Source organism: Chlorocebus sabaeus, chromosome 18 (assembly GCF_047675955.1).
Source record: "Chlorocebus sabaeus isolate Y175 chromosome 18, mChlSab1.0.hap1, whole genome shotgun sequence".
NCBI classification, from domain to species: domain Eukaryota; kingdom Metazoa; phylum Chordata; class Mammalia; order Primates; family Cercopithecidae; genus Chlorocebus; species Chlorocebus sabaeus.
This window is the reverse complement of record NC_132921.1, coordinates 18,857,997-18,872,901: the sequence shown is the minus strand read 5'-3', so window position 1 is coordinate 18,872,901 and position 14,905 is coordinate 18,857,997. Positions and strand designations below refer to the sequence as shown.

Below are 14,905 nucleotides of genomic sequence, written 5' to 3'. Positions count from 1 at the left end.
CCTTACCCCCCTTGCAGGACAGGAGTGTGACCCGCTGCTCAAACCCCTAGGGGAAGCATGTAGACGGGCAGGTGCAGAAGCCATGGGGAGCGCTTTGGGCTCTAGCCCCACAGCAGCGTCTAGGACTCCGGAAGCCCAAGTGGGCATGTGTTACAGTGTGCTCTCTCTCTCAGCTATGCCTTCTGCAGATGGCCTGTATTAGCTCAACAGACCCTGTGCCTTATCACAAGGACAGAGGGCCGGTGTGACAGCCTGAGTTCTTGCCCAGTGAACTGGAAGAATCAGATCACACATGGGCTGGAAGGTTGAGTGCAACATTTATTGAGTGGTGAAGGTGACTCTTAGTGAGATGGATGGGAAGCTGGAAGCGGGGGATGGAGTGGGAAGGTGTTCTTCCCCTGGACTCAGGCTGCCCAGTGGCCAGACTCTTCTCCGACTGTCCTGGGCTGAACTCCCCTTGTCATCCACATCATTCCACCATCGCTAGTCTGCCAGCATCTGCTGGTGTGCTCCTCTTCTCCTCTCAACACCCAGCTGCTTGTATCTGTGGCTGCTAAGGTCTCGGGTTTTTAAGGGTACAGAATGGGGGGAGTGGCAGGCCAGAGTGGTCTTGGAAAATGCAACATTTGGGCCCAAAAACAGGAGTTCCTATTCTCACTTAGGTCCGTGAAGCCCTTGCCAGGGACCCTGCCCTTCTCTACCCAGCATTTCCCTGCCCCTCTCCCATATCAATGATATCCTTCCATTAGGTAAAACGACCCACCATCGCATTTCCAGGTTTGGGATTTAACTGGGCCCTGGTGCTTTTTCCTTTGGCTCCAGCTCACCTGATTTCATGTCCCTCCCTCAGCTGATCCAGACAGTGAGTGCAGTGGACCAAGATGACCCACGCAATGGTCAGCATTTCTACTACAGCTTGGCTCCTGAGGCTGCTAACAACCCCAACTTTACCATAAGGGACAACCAAGGTAATCAGGTGGATGGTTGGCTATCTATGCTTTTCTACAGCATAGGCCAGCTACTTTGGGTTATGGTCTTATGCAAATAGTGTCAAAGGCTACCTGCTCTTTACCAGCAATCCTCAAGCAATCCTCCCATCTCAGCCTCCCAAAGTGCTAGGATTACAGGCATGAGCCACTGCACCCAGCTTCACAGAGTCTTTTAAAGTTTTGTTTCAGAACAACAAACTCGGAGAACCCTTTGCCAACTCTAAAACTCCTTCAGTCAGTAAGTCGACAGATGTTTACTGAGTACCTGTCCTGTGCCAGAAACACTGCAAAGCACAGAGGCGAAATTCTTCATTTCCACTGGTAGCAGCCCTGTTCATACGTTCTGTAACAATGGGAAAAATCTGAGAAAGACAGAAAGTGACCTAGATTTAAAAAAAAAAGAAAGAAAGAAAGAAAGAAAGAAAGAAAGAAAGAAAGAAAAGGAAAAAAAAAAACGCTGGGGGAATATTTCTAGGCAGAGATCAAAGCAGGAAACAGTAAAAAGCTCTCCAAACAAAAAGGAGACAAAGGATAAGTAATAGAGATAAGAAAGGGCAAATACAGGACCATGAACACAGTTTTGGCACTGAAACGGCTTTATCATTTTAGGATGATTTAGAGACACACTTTCAGGTAGGGTTCCCTATCCAGAAACTGCTCCCCGCTATAGCTTTGATGGAACAGAATTCTAGGCCCCGCTTTTCCAATGAGCATTCAGACCAGCTAAGGTGCTCACAGACCCAGCACACTCTTCTTTGGGCACAGATGGGAAAAGGAAGGATTTCTGTTCTCTAGCCAGATGATTTGCTTCAAAAGAAAAGAAAAGGTCAGGGCAATGGAAAAAATAAGTTAAACTGTCAAATGAACCTCATCTGTTGCTAACTCTACTGCCAACTAGCCATCTGACCCTGGGAAGGTTATCACTTCTCCAGACTGCAATAGCCTCATTTTCATTCCAATTCTAAAATATTTATTGCCACTTTGTAAAAAACTAAGCAAAGAGTAACAAAAACTCATGATCAGGTTAGGCACACCTGGTTTTAGTTTCAAATATCAATTATTTGAGATTAAAAGTATTACTTCAACCCCATATGACAGTTTTCTGCTGTAAAACTTAAGAATCTCAAAACTGATTTCTTCTAAATGGGAAAGCATTCTTCTAAGTCATCCCTTCAACCTCCTACATGTCATCATAAAACTACTATAATAATTCTGGAAGGAATGGCAGTATGAATTATAAAGACAGAAATACTTCGATTAAATATCCTGAAGTTTTTATTGGGTCAAAATTTTGAACTATTCATTTATCTGCTTCATAGGGAAAGTATTTCAGCAAAAAGTGGTTTCAGCCTAGGACTGGCTTTACAAAGGCAATCCTGGGGGGGAAGAATAACACATTGTAACACATTATATTTTTTCTTCAACTGTTCAGCTAAGCTATCATTCTAATGAGTGAAACAAAATGCAGCAAAATGCTGCAAATTTCTTAAAGATGACTTTGGGCACCAATTTATGGAACCAATTCCTTAAAAAGATGGGCCACCGGCACTGGATGACTATAATAAGACGTGACTCATCTCTTGGAAGGTTTCCCAAAACAGAAGTCAGCACATCTTCAACAGAAACCATGAACTCTTAATCTCCAAATGACAATTTATACCACAAGTATCCTTTACTGAGGCTCATTTTAAAACTGACCAAGTCTAGGCACAGTGGCTCATGCCTGTTACTCCAACACTTTGGGAGGCTAAGGCAGGAGAATTGCTTGATACCAAGAGTTCAAGACCAGCCTGGGCAACACAGCAAGACCCTATCTCGGCAAAACATTTTTTTAAAAATTAGCCAGGGATGGTGGCACATACCTGTAGTCCCAGCTAGTTGGGAGCCTGAGGCAGGAGGATCACTGGAGGCCAGGAGTTTGAGACCAGCCTAGGCAACACATTAAGACCTCATCTCTACAAATTTTTTTAATTAGCCAGACATGGTGGCATGCACCTGTAGTTCCAGCTACTTGGGAGGCTAAGGTGGGAGGATCACTTGAGCCCAGGAGTTCAAGGCTGCAGTGAGCTATGATCAGACCACTGTACACCAGCTTGGGTGACAGAGTAAGATCCTGTCTCTAAAAAAAACCCAACACAGCAAAAACTGACTAATATAGGGCAGATCTCCTGTCAACTACCTCTGTTCCCATGCCTGAAACATAAAGTCCTTTTATGAACACAACAGGGCACTATCTCCAGTAAAGCCTTTTCTTACTTTTCAGCCCCAAAACATTATGAAAAGAATTATGTATATATAGTACTTTACAGTTTCAAAAGTATTTTCCCATAACTTATTTGATATTTACAATAATACTGTGAAACTTTAAGGAAGTTATTAATCCTTCTGATTCTTATTATCCCATCTGATAGATGAAGAAAGTAAGCAAATGGCCCAAGACCAGAGAATCAATAAGCATTAAAATTGGGGCCAGAAATTGGGTCCTGTTTTACCATGCCCACCCACCACACCCCACCCCACACACACAGTGTTCTCTGTCACCTTAGGAAAGAATGCTGTTTCCAAATAAGTTACTAAAGCCCTAATTATCACATTCAACAAAAATTGTCCAAGTGGCTACTATATGACAGGTCCCTTCTAGCACTGGATTCAGCAATGTGATGCTCTGATATTTTTCTTTAATCTGAAATAATTCTTAGATCAAGAAACATATATGTCATAGATATAATACTTCTATGAATTTCAGCTCTAGTCAGACTTTCTAAAAGTCTTACGACCTCACCTGGACTAAACCAAAAAAATAAAAGTTCTGATTAGAGAAAAACCTGCTTTCTGAAAAAACAAACAATTAAAACTACAAAGTAGAATTGACACTACTTAGCTATTAAGTCTGGAAAACAGAAAGGTTCATGGGTTGTGTGGTAGGTGGAAATATGAATATAATCCTCAGGTTGGCATCCCTTCTCCATTGAGAAGAAAATAAGAAGCAGCCTGTATCAAAGCAGGAAGAGATTATGCTTATCTGAATTTTTTTGACAGTTAACATTACTAAATAAGCAGTTATATAGCATAATCAAAGGTGTGCATGTTTTGGAGACAGAGAGACCAGAGTTCAAATCCCAGCTCTGCTACTAACTAGGTTAGTGGCTTCAAACAAATTATAAAATCACTCTAGGCCTTACTTCTATTTCTGAAAAGGAGTGAGATTATTACTATCTCCAAATTGTGAAGATTGAGTGAGATACTGCACGCAAAGTGCAGGTACGTGGCACATGAGCCTTTAGTAACAATAGCCGTTAGCATCAAAAGCAGGTGGAAAAGGGAAAGTTAATTAAGGGGTAATGTGTTACTCAGAATAGCCCAAGTTATACTACAGGAACAACTACCACGAAAATCTCAGTGGCTTAGCACAACTACAGTTAATTTCTTGCTCACATTCAGCCTACTGTGGGTCTGAGCTCAGTGTCCCAGGCTGCCCCACTCTGCATCTCACACCTTGTGGTTCTTTCTCAGTAACTACAGCAAGGAAAAAGCATGGAGACTCATACATCAGCTCATACAGACTTCTGTCTAGAAGTAACACAAATCACTATTGCTCATCAACTAAAGGAAATCACACAGACATATCCACATTTAAGAAGACAGAAAAGTATAATCCTTTATTATGTCCAAAAAGAGAAGAAGAACCAGAAATATTGACGATCACTAATAATGTTTTCTTAGGTTAGGCTCTCAGAATTTTTTGTGATGTTCTCGACTCTTTCCTATGAAATATGAAACACATCCATGGGACCTCTGTGTTGGTGGTATTAGCTTTAAGACTCACTTCTTCTGTAATCCCAGCACTTTGGGAGGCCGAAACGGGTGGATCACGAGGTCAGGAGATTGAGACCATCCTGGCTAACACGGTGAAACCTTGTCTCTACTAAAAAATACAAAAAACTAGCCGGGCGAGGTGGTGGGCGCCTGTAGTCCCAGCTACTCAGGAGGCTGAGGCAGGAGAATGGCGTAAATCCAGGAGGCGGAGCTTGCAGTGAGCGGAGATCCAGCCACTGCACTCCAGCCTGGGCGACAGAGTGAGACTCCGTCTCAAAAAAAAAAAAAAAAAAGAATCACTTCTTGTATGTCCTACCACATCTCTCAAATTTTTCCTCTGCTTAAAATAAACCGAGCTTTGCAAAAGTATATCTACTTCAGAATTCAAACCTACTCCAGGAAACCTGAGAATGTAGATTTTAAAAATGAACACTCCCACAACACAGTATGTGAATATAAATGTAAACACACACACGTACACATCCCAACTTTGTAGAAAATACGTAATAATTTCACTAATCCCCTTTAAAACTGGAGGAAAGATTTCTAGTATTGATCAGGAACAAATTTTCAACAAGTTCATATTAACTGCTTAAAGTTAGACCACCAACTCAGGAGAAATAACAAGGTGTGTCATATGATTAGGAGATTTCAAATAAGCTTCTACTAAATAAGCAGGTTCTTTACAAAGCACAGGAGTTGGTGACTGCATTTCAGAGGCATAAAAGAAAATAGTAAAAGACATGAATTCCAGTCAAGGTGGCAAAAATAAGCAATCTGCCACAGCCACATGGGCTCCTCAGCATTCTTTTGCTGGAGGCACAAAGCAGCACTGGGGCCTTGGCAAGCTGCTGAGCAGGAACAAACAGGGACCACAAGTCACCAGTGATTGTTCTTTTCTGTCAAGCTTTCCCAGGGACATTTTTGTTAGATCTGAAGTCTGACAGTTTGCCTTGGGCACTTTATGTCACAAAGGATAAGACAGACTCAAAAAAAGGCTTTCTCTTCCAAGCCTCAGGGTTTTACCTAAAAGCAAGCAAAAAGCCTGGCTTCTGAATCCAAATGCTGATCCAGGCAAACCCGCCCATGGCTGACCACTACCAGGGAATATCTGACTATCCTCTTTCCTTCTTACTCCCTGCCCCTGCCCCCTTGCTTTCCTCAATCCAAGAAATTAATTAATCTTCCCTTTTCCAATCCTGGAACCCCTCCTTCTTTCAGATAACACAGCACGGATTCTAACCAGGAGGTCTGGTTTCCGGCAGCAGGAGCAGAGTGTCTTTTACCTGCCTATCCTGATAGCAGACAGCGGGCAGCCCGTGCTGAGCAGCACAGGCACACTGACCATCCAAGTGTGCAGCTGTGATGACGACGGCCACGTCATGTCCTGCAGCCCAGAGGCCTACATGCTCCCAGTCAGTTTGAGCCGGGGTGCCCTCATTGCCATCCTGGCCTGCATCTTCGTCCTCTTAGGTGAGTAAGGGGCTGCTTTCCCTTCTGTGGAGTCCTGCCAGTGCTCACTCAGACATCCATTCATTACCTTCCTGACACAGCTATTTAGAACTGATCCTCCACGCCTTGCTTACTCAAAAGGTGGTAGAGTGAGGCTGCAAAAATACAGTAAAGAAACTGAGGACAGTCCCTTCTTCAAGGTGTCTGTGGTAAGACCAAAGCACATATACTTACGAAGTATCTACTATGAGCTGGGGCACCATACAAGGTGCTAGGATTAATAAAACAGACACATCCTGGCCTTCCTGAGTTTACTTCAGAACAAAACAGGTTCGTTTTGACATCATAGAACCAAAATTACAATTTAGACAGGATTTGATGATCACCTCCTCTAACCCCTTCATTTAAGTAATAGCTAAGTCACAAAGGGGTAAGTGACAGGCTCAAAACCAAAGTCAGAGGCAGAGCCAGGGCTGAAATGCAGGCAGGTCATACACACTGGGCACCCCTGTGGCTCAACAGCACTGCCTTTCTCCTAAACGCTCATCCCGATTCTGGAGGTGGTATTACAGGGAAGGGAAGAGGGATAAGGTATCCTGGTTGGACAAGTGACAGGGATAGATGCCATTTCAAACAGGGTAGTCAGGGAATTCCTCACTGATAAGACCTTTGAGCAGAGAGCTGAAGGAAGTGATGGTGTGAACCACACATATTTCTGGAGAATAAGCTGTTTGGGGTGATTAGTACCCCTCCCAGGCACCATGGCCATCTAACCAGGAACGGCAACTAAACAGGGTCAGTTTTCCTCTGCTGACGAAATAAGGGCATTACAGGCCAGTAGTGGGAGAGCACTACTGGGGTTAAGGAACCCTTCCTTCCTCCTCTCAAGCATACTGCAAGGCGGCTCCCCAACTCCCTGGTATGTAAGGCCATCCTTGCAATTGTTTTCTAATTCCACACTCAAAAACGGAGAAACAAAAACACTTAAACCAACTCTTGCAAAAAAGAAAATATCTGTACGTATATCCTTGCTCTTCTTATTGAACCAATCTATAGCAAATATATCTTGCTTAGAGAAAAACAGATTTAGTAGATACTAGTATTATTCAATATAAAAGAAATCTGAGTTTTCTGAGAGAAAAAGCCCTGAGGATTGAAATTAGAATAGAAGTACAGATATTCACATACACCCTTGATCCCAAGTTCACCTCTATACCAAGAGACAGATCAAAGAAAGAAGTTCCCGTGAAAAATGTGGGCACTTGATTTTCTAGGTAGGTCTGTGGAATGTGCTTCTTAAAATACATATAAAAATACAACACGTGGTTTAATTTTGTTTTTTTTTTTGGTTCAGCCCTATTCAAAGAGAGAAAGAGTATAAATAAGTAACCTTTCTAAGTTCTTGGATCCCTGTGTCAGACAAAATTGTTACGGTTTCTGGACCCTGACTGCACTGACAAGCAAAACCTCCCTGCAATTCCTTGAGTTTCCATAAGGTGGCATTGGGGGTCCTTGAGTGCAGAACTGGACAACCTGTAAGAGGCCTTTGAAGAAACTTGTTCCTGGGAGAAATTTCCAGACTAGCTGTCCTTATTTCTATCTTTGGAAAATGTCAAAGTTAAAAGTTCACTCTGGCCCACAAAAAGCCATCATTACAGAAATACTGATTTAAAGAGACTGGCTTGGAGAGGCTCTCAAGTTAAAAATGGTGTGCAAGGGACAATTTATTTTATCCCTCCCCACCCATGATGATGTCTTGTCTTTTGAACTGTACAGAAAAAGTAAACTGTTTTCAGGAGCTAAATTGAGCAAAGCCGTCATAAAATCCTCACAGTTTCAAGTACTCTTACTTCTAAGAGTACGCATCCCACATTAAGAATAATTCATGAAACTTTAAGATTTGAGTTGCATTTGTCAACAAAATACTACATTTTATGGACAACTAAATTAATTCTGACTTCGTGGGGGTTTTTTTTATGTCTCACATATTTATTGTAGTTCCTAGAAAATCTCATAAGCTCTATGCACCATGCCTCCAGTACCCAAAGAATAAACCATCCCTAGAACTAATTCTCTTCGGTCAGAGAAGCCTTTCAGCTAAATAAGACCATTTTCCTCAAAATCTGATTTTCAGGGCATTATATAATATTTGTTATTTAAATTAGATTACCTAAAAAAAAAGAAAAAGAAAAGACATGTAGCAATCTTTATTTTTCAAGAAACGGACTAGTTCTATATAAACGGCCTACTTCTCCATGACCATCAGAATTCTCTCCAGCAAGGTACTCAAAAGACTTCCAATTTTGCTTCCTAGCATTTTCCGAAATACTACCCCTACCACTTCAAGGTCACCTCTGTGAAGCCCTTCTCAGTCTCCCAAGTAAAATTCACTGGCCCTGACTCTGTACTCTCCTGGTGACACTTGTGGCTCTAATAGCCCTTATCACTGTCTGACTTGCATTAATTATCAGCATCCATAATCTCCTTAGATTACAAGCTCGCAAGAGGAGAATCCATGTCACACTCAATATTGTTTCCCCACTGCTTAGCATAGAGCCTTAAAAATATTTGGGTTTAATAACTTTACTGAAATACAGCATGCTCACTTCGAACCTCAGGTCTCCAACTTGCATCAATCCAAATCACACTCCAACCTTTCATGCTCGATTCAAGCCCTCACTTCCTTAAAGTCCTATTAGTCTCTTTTTCTCTAGGAATCCCACCATCCTTTTAGTCCACGCCTCGTATTTTTGCACACAGAGAAAATATACACAAGCATATCATCGTTTCCTGTGTATGTTTTGTCACCAAAGCTATCCGGGAAAATATTACGTATTAATGTCAGTAATCGCAATTTATAAAAAAGCACATCTACATTCAAAAAAATTTTTAAATCATTGTTGTGAGTTTTATTAGTCTGTAATCCTTTACTGCATGTATGAATGTACTCCACTTTTTCCCCTTGGATGAACTGGGGTCTTATTCTGCAGTGCTGTCAAACTGTCACTGTTCACTAGCTGTAACAAAGCACACCAGAAAAAAAAAAAAAAATCAATAGCAGTTCTACAGCTAAAACCTCAACACTCTTCCTGGAAAACGTTTTCAGTCAGAGAGATAAATAGCTCAATGGGATTATCTCTATCTCTCCTTCAAACCCCGGTGAACACATTCTAGGGGGGAAAAAAATGCATTTGCTGGGATAAAATTTTATCCAAACCTGCAGCGGCACATCTAACAGTGTGGTGTTTCTTTAATAACATGATGAATTATATAAAATGCCACTGCTCATTCTCTCCCTTCCATAAACACCCTTGGGTCCAGAAAGCCACAACCGCCTCTCTAATGAAAGGCTTCTCTGAGTTTACTGGACCCCAAGGATCACTTACGTTCTGTTGTTTTTTAGAGGTCTAAAAAGACTACAGCTTTGGCGCATACTTAGTATTTGTATCTCAACGCATATTAAGATATGATTATATACAGAGTAGAATCCTATTAAGATGTTAATATAAGGAAGCAGCATTCCCCCTACATAAGACTTCCACATTCCACATTATAAGAGGAGAAAAGTATATTTACCATCATATAAACAGAGCACATGATCTTAGTCCTTAGAGTATGTTGGTCCGTAACAGGCCTTTGTGCTTTGTTAATTGGATTTTAAATTGGGTGTAAGGTGTAGAGACACACACAATTTCAAAACAGCACGCCGATGTTAAGAGACTATACGCAATTTTTTCTAATTAACCCATTTAAAGGAATACAGGGCTTCACCGTCCACAACCCGACTTACAGAAAGAGAACAAGGTGGACTTAAATTAGAATTCCCCGAAGTTTCAGATACCCAAAAGCTATCTGAGCTCTCTCCACTCAGTAGCTCTTCCCCTAACCGTGGTCAATCAAGACTGTTTCTACTCACCGCACACACAGCCACATCTCCTCGGTAAACAGACTCTCCTTTTTCTTCCTGGCAGTGCTGGTGTTGCTCATTTTGTCCATGAGGCGCCACCGGAAACAACCATACATCATCGACGACGAGGAAAATATCCACGAGAACATCGTCCGCTATGACGACGAGGGCGGCGGCGAGGAGGACACCGAGGCCTTCGACATCGCGGCCATGTGGAACCCCCGGGAGGCGCAGGCCGGGACCGCCCCCAAGACGCGGCAGGACATGCTGCCCGAGATCGAGAGCCTCTCCCGCTACGTGCCTCAGACGTGCGCAGTGAACAGCACCGTCCACAGCTACGTGCTGGCCAAGCTCTACGAGGCCGACATGGACCTGTGGGCGCCGCCCTTCGACTCCCTTCAGACGTACATGTTCGAGGGCGAAGGCTCTGTGGCGGGGTCGCTGAGCTCCCTGCAGTCGGCCACGTCGGACTCGGAACAGAACTTCGACTTCCTGACGGACTGGGGGCCCCGCTTCCGGAAGCTGGCCGAGCTCTACGGGGCGTCGGAGGGACCCGCGCCGCTGTGGTGACGGAAGCCAGGAGGCAGGCGCGCGTCCAAATCCAGACGTTCTCCGCGGGTGCTTCGCGGACAAGGTGCAGCCGACCACACGAGCAATACTGTGCTGGAGAGTGAGAATGGGGGAGAGCGGGCGAACAGAGCTCTCTCTGGATCAGCTTTACTTGGGTAGATTAAGTTAAATAAGCAAAAGGAAACCCAGGAAGTAGAGGGCAGAATCTTCAATTACCTTTTTTTCTTTTCTTTTTGATTTTTCTGACACTGTGCGAAGGCCTGGAGTCCAACGTGTTATGACAAGGGTGACTTTGCCATTCGCTAAGGCGTTTGTCGCTTTTCCACCACAGAAAGGCTCTGGCCTTGGATACAGAGATGCCATTTGAAAGCAGAAAGTTCTACTCTCATATCTGTTTTTTATCTTATTCTCCATTTAAGAGTTTTGCTGGCTCATCAAACCACAGATACCAACCCACAAGAAAGAACAGAAAACTTGTTACTCAGTGAAATTAACCTACTTGTTCTGGGATGGATGAAATTTATCGTAACCCTTTTGAGACAAGGTTAAAACTGAATCAGCCTTGCATGGGGGTGGATGGGTGGGAGGGTGGGTGAAGGAAGAGACATCGACTTTATGCTCAAGTTTAGTGGCTGAACCAAGAGATGTTGGCATTACAGCTCATCCAACGCCATCAAGTTAGAGTGCTCGCGTCTCCTCTCAGCTCTTTAACTGTGCCCCTGCAAAATTGTTCAGAATGAAACCAGAAAAACCTGCCTCTTTTGCACTGTAGATGTCTCTTCCATGTGCCAAATGTGGAGATTAGATGCTACAAATGAAAGCCAAATAAAAAGAAGTATCTGATAAAAGCATGGGTTAGAGGGCTTTCCTAATCTGTGTGAGGTCAATCCAAGGGATGTTTACATACTGTAGATAACCTACTTGAACAAAAATCAGTATTATAGAGAATAAATGGATGTAAGAAAATTACATGTACAAGTTTTGTATATTTGTTAATAATTTTGGTAATAAATATGATGTACTGCATCTCAGTACCTTAGCACTTCTTTTAATAAAAGCTAAATAGAAGGAAAAGTCTATTGCGAATTTGTTTAATTGCTGAACAGGTAGAAGATGGCTTTGTAATCTGGATCTACCTCAGGCTCCCAGGGTTGGGGCTAATTTGTAAGGCAAAAGCAGTGGCAAAGAAGTGTGAGGCTGCATGCTATTTCAGTCGCTAACCATATGAACATTATGGTTGAAACTGTTAAGCTTTTAATGAGCACCCTCCATTTCTTCATCCCTGAAGAGAGCAAAGGGTGGTTTGGTAAGATCAATGGTACAATGGTGAATTTAGCACATATTTTTCATTTTGCAAAAGGGTATTACCCATAGCCGCCAATGAGGCAGGCTTCTGTGCTACTTACATCTCTATTTCATTGGCAAATTGAGCTAACGGATGGTTGCAACCACATTTTATTCATCTTTCCTTTTGCTACAGTAGCTCGCATACAGTAGTTGCTTAACACATACTCCGTGGCTACACGATGGGAAGGATCTCTTTATTTGACATTCTATTACTAAAAAATATTTTACACAACAATCTTCACAGTTGAGGACAAATTGTGAACAAAATCGTTGCCTGAGAGCCTTGATTGTAGCAACAGTTCCCAAATTTTAATGCATCAGAATTACCTGAAGAAATTGTTAAACTACCTCACCCCTAGATTTTCTGATTCAGTCGATTTGGGGCAGTTTGTATTTCTAACATGTTCCCAGGAGATGCTGATGCTGCTGGTCCAGGAACCACATTTTGAAAACCTCTGGTATGCAGTTACTCACTCTCCAAAACATGAAGATTAAACTACATCCCATCTGCATTGGGTCCCATCTTCCCACAGAGTGGTGTTGTGAACTGTTTTCCCAGTACGACATGAAGAGTTTACAGAAATGTATGAGAAAGCTGATGAGGGTCTGGTAGGCAGTAGGATGTGCTTTTTTGCATATTACACATTACATGGTACATTAACAGCCACCAAATTCTCTTCAGCCTTCAGCATACTAACACTTTCTTCTCATGAAAGGCAGGCAGCTCTCACACATCCTCTTCAAGGATAGAGTGCAATGTAAAAATAAATACACTTAACAAAGCAAAAGAAAAAGCATGGACTTGAGTCCAAACTAGGCTTTACAATATACCAATTATATGGATGTAGGAAAATCAACCTCTGTAACATTCTTCCTTCCTACCACAGCCCTGAGGATAATTTTGTGAGTATTTCACTTTGTATTGCTTGTGTTACAACTGAGAACAGCTGTTATCCTAACCACAGGGGGTTATCATGCCCTACATCCTGCAAATGTGGTCCCCATGATATTGGGCATGAAGTGATTAAACAAAATCTCCTGAATCTTCTGGTCCCTGGGAGGATGTTTAATGGTGTAATACAGGAAGTGTGAATGAAGCACAAAATAGATCTATTTCAGCTTCGTACTCTAAGCTAAAAGAGATTCCCACTCCAAATGAATTTTAAAATTCCCTTACTACTGCCACAATGTAATACAAATGCTGATCCCTCTGGGAATAAAGAAAAAGAAAACCATCATCATCTCTATACAGACAATGTGATCAGGTTAAGCTGGAGAGCTGTAAAATCATTCAGCCATTTCTTTGTCAACAGGTACAACAGCTAGCCTGTAATTTACATGTTGGAGGGAAACAGGAGAATCTGTAGATACCAATTGATAAGACTCAATCTGAAACTGTATACTGAATAAGAGCACAAGCAAAGATAAAAATTAGCAATGAATTTTCCACATCTAAAAAAGAGAATATTCAAGCATGGCATATAGCAAAGACAAAGATGGGGTTGTTCACACAAGAAAGAATCTATGAATCCTGAAAATGGAATTCAACAAGTTAAAAATCAGTGCAGGCACATTGATTAAAAGTTGTCATTAGTTCACTAATAATGCAGAACTAGGCCTTGATGACAGAATTCACAGTATTTCCATGTAGTGCTAGGACTATATGAATGTAAGACAGACACACTTTACAAGTAGTTCCCGTTGCAGATTGACTCACTGTCATATCCATTTGTCATTTTTACAATAAAGAACCTTCAACATATTATTATACATAAATACCTAGATTAGGAAAGCTTCTGCTTTATTCGTAAAGATCGAGTTTCTGATAGAGGAAGTGGATAAAATTAGGCCAAGTGGTCCTCTTTTTTATTTTTTTAAATTATATTTTAAATTCTATGGTACATGTGCACAACGTGCAGTTCTGTTACATAGGTATACATGTGCCATGTTGGTGTACTGCACCCATTAACTCGTCATTTACATTAGGTATTTCTCCTAATACTATCCCTTCCCCCTCCCCTGACCCCATGACAGACCCCGGTGTGTGATGTTCCCCACCCAGTGTCCAAGTGTTCTCCTTGTTCAATTCCCCCCATGAGTCAGAACACGCAGTGTTTGGTTTTCTGTCCTTGCGCAACATTGCTCAGAATGGTTTCCAGCTTCATCCACATCCCTACAAATGACATAAACTCATCCTTTTTCTATGGCTGCATAGTATTCTATGTTGTATATGTGCCACATTTTCTTAATCCATTCTATCATTGATGGACATTTGGGTTGATTCCAAGTCTTTGCTCTTGTGAATCGTGCCACAATAAACATATGTGTGCATGTGTCTATATGGTAGCATGATTTATAAACCTTTGGGTATATACCCAGTAATGGAATTGCTGGGTCAAATGGTATTTCTAGTTCCAGATCCTTGAGGAATCGCCACACTGTCTTCCACAATGGTTGAACTAGTTTACAGTCCCACCAACAGTGTAAAAGTGTTCCTATTTCTCCACATCCTCTCCAGCACCTGTTGTTTTCTGACTCCTTAATGATCACCATTCTAACTGGTGAGAGACGGTATCTTCATTGTGGTTTCGATTTGCATTTCTCTGATGGCCAGTGATAATAAGCATTTTTTCATGTGTCTGTTGCCTGCATAAATGTCTTCTTTTGAGAAATAGTTGTCCACATCCTTTGCCCACTTTTTGATGGGGTTGATATTTTCTTGTAAATTTTTTAAGTTATTTGTAGATTCTGGGTATTACCCTTTGCCAGATGGGTAGATTGCAAAAATTTTCTCCCATTCTGTAGGTTGCCTGTTCACCCTGAT

At 42.0% G+C, this 14,905-nt stretch overlaps 1 protein-coding gene across 2 annotated transcripts in view; it reads left to right on the top strand.

Moving 5' to 3' along the window:
* The window catches only part of CDH20 (cadherin 20), a 220,711-nt gene extending 209,407 nt beyond the window's left edge, over positions 1 to 11,304 (top strand). For both annotated transcript variants that reach the window (XM_008013897.3, XM_008013896.3), the window contains 3 exons: positions 851 to 968; positions 6,027 to 6,278; positions 10,229 to 11,304. In XM_008013897.3, coding sequence (XP_008012088.1) covers positions 851 to 968; positions 6,027 to 6,278; positions 10,229 to 10,734 — 876 coding nt within the window. In that variant the 3' untranslated portion in view covers positions 10,735 to 11,304. The remainder of the gene's footprint in view (positions 1 to 850; positions 969 to 6,026; positions 6,279 to 10,228) is intronic.
* The last annotated feature ends 3,601 nt before the right edge of the window (positions 11,305 to 14,905 follow it).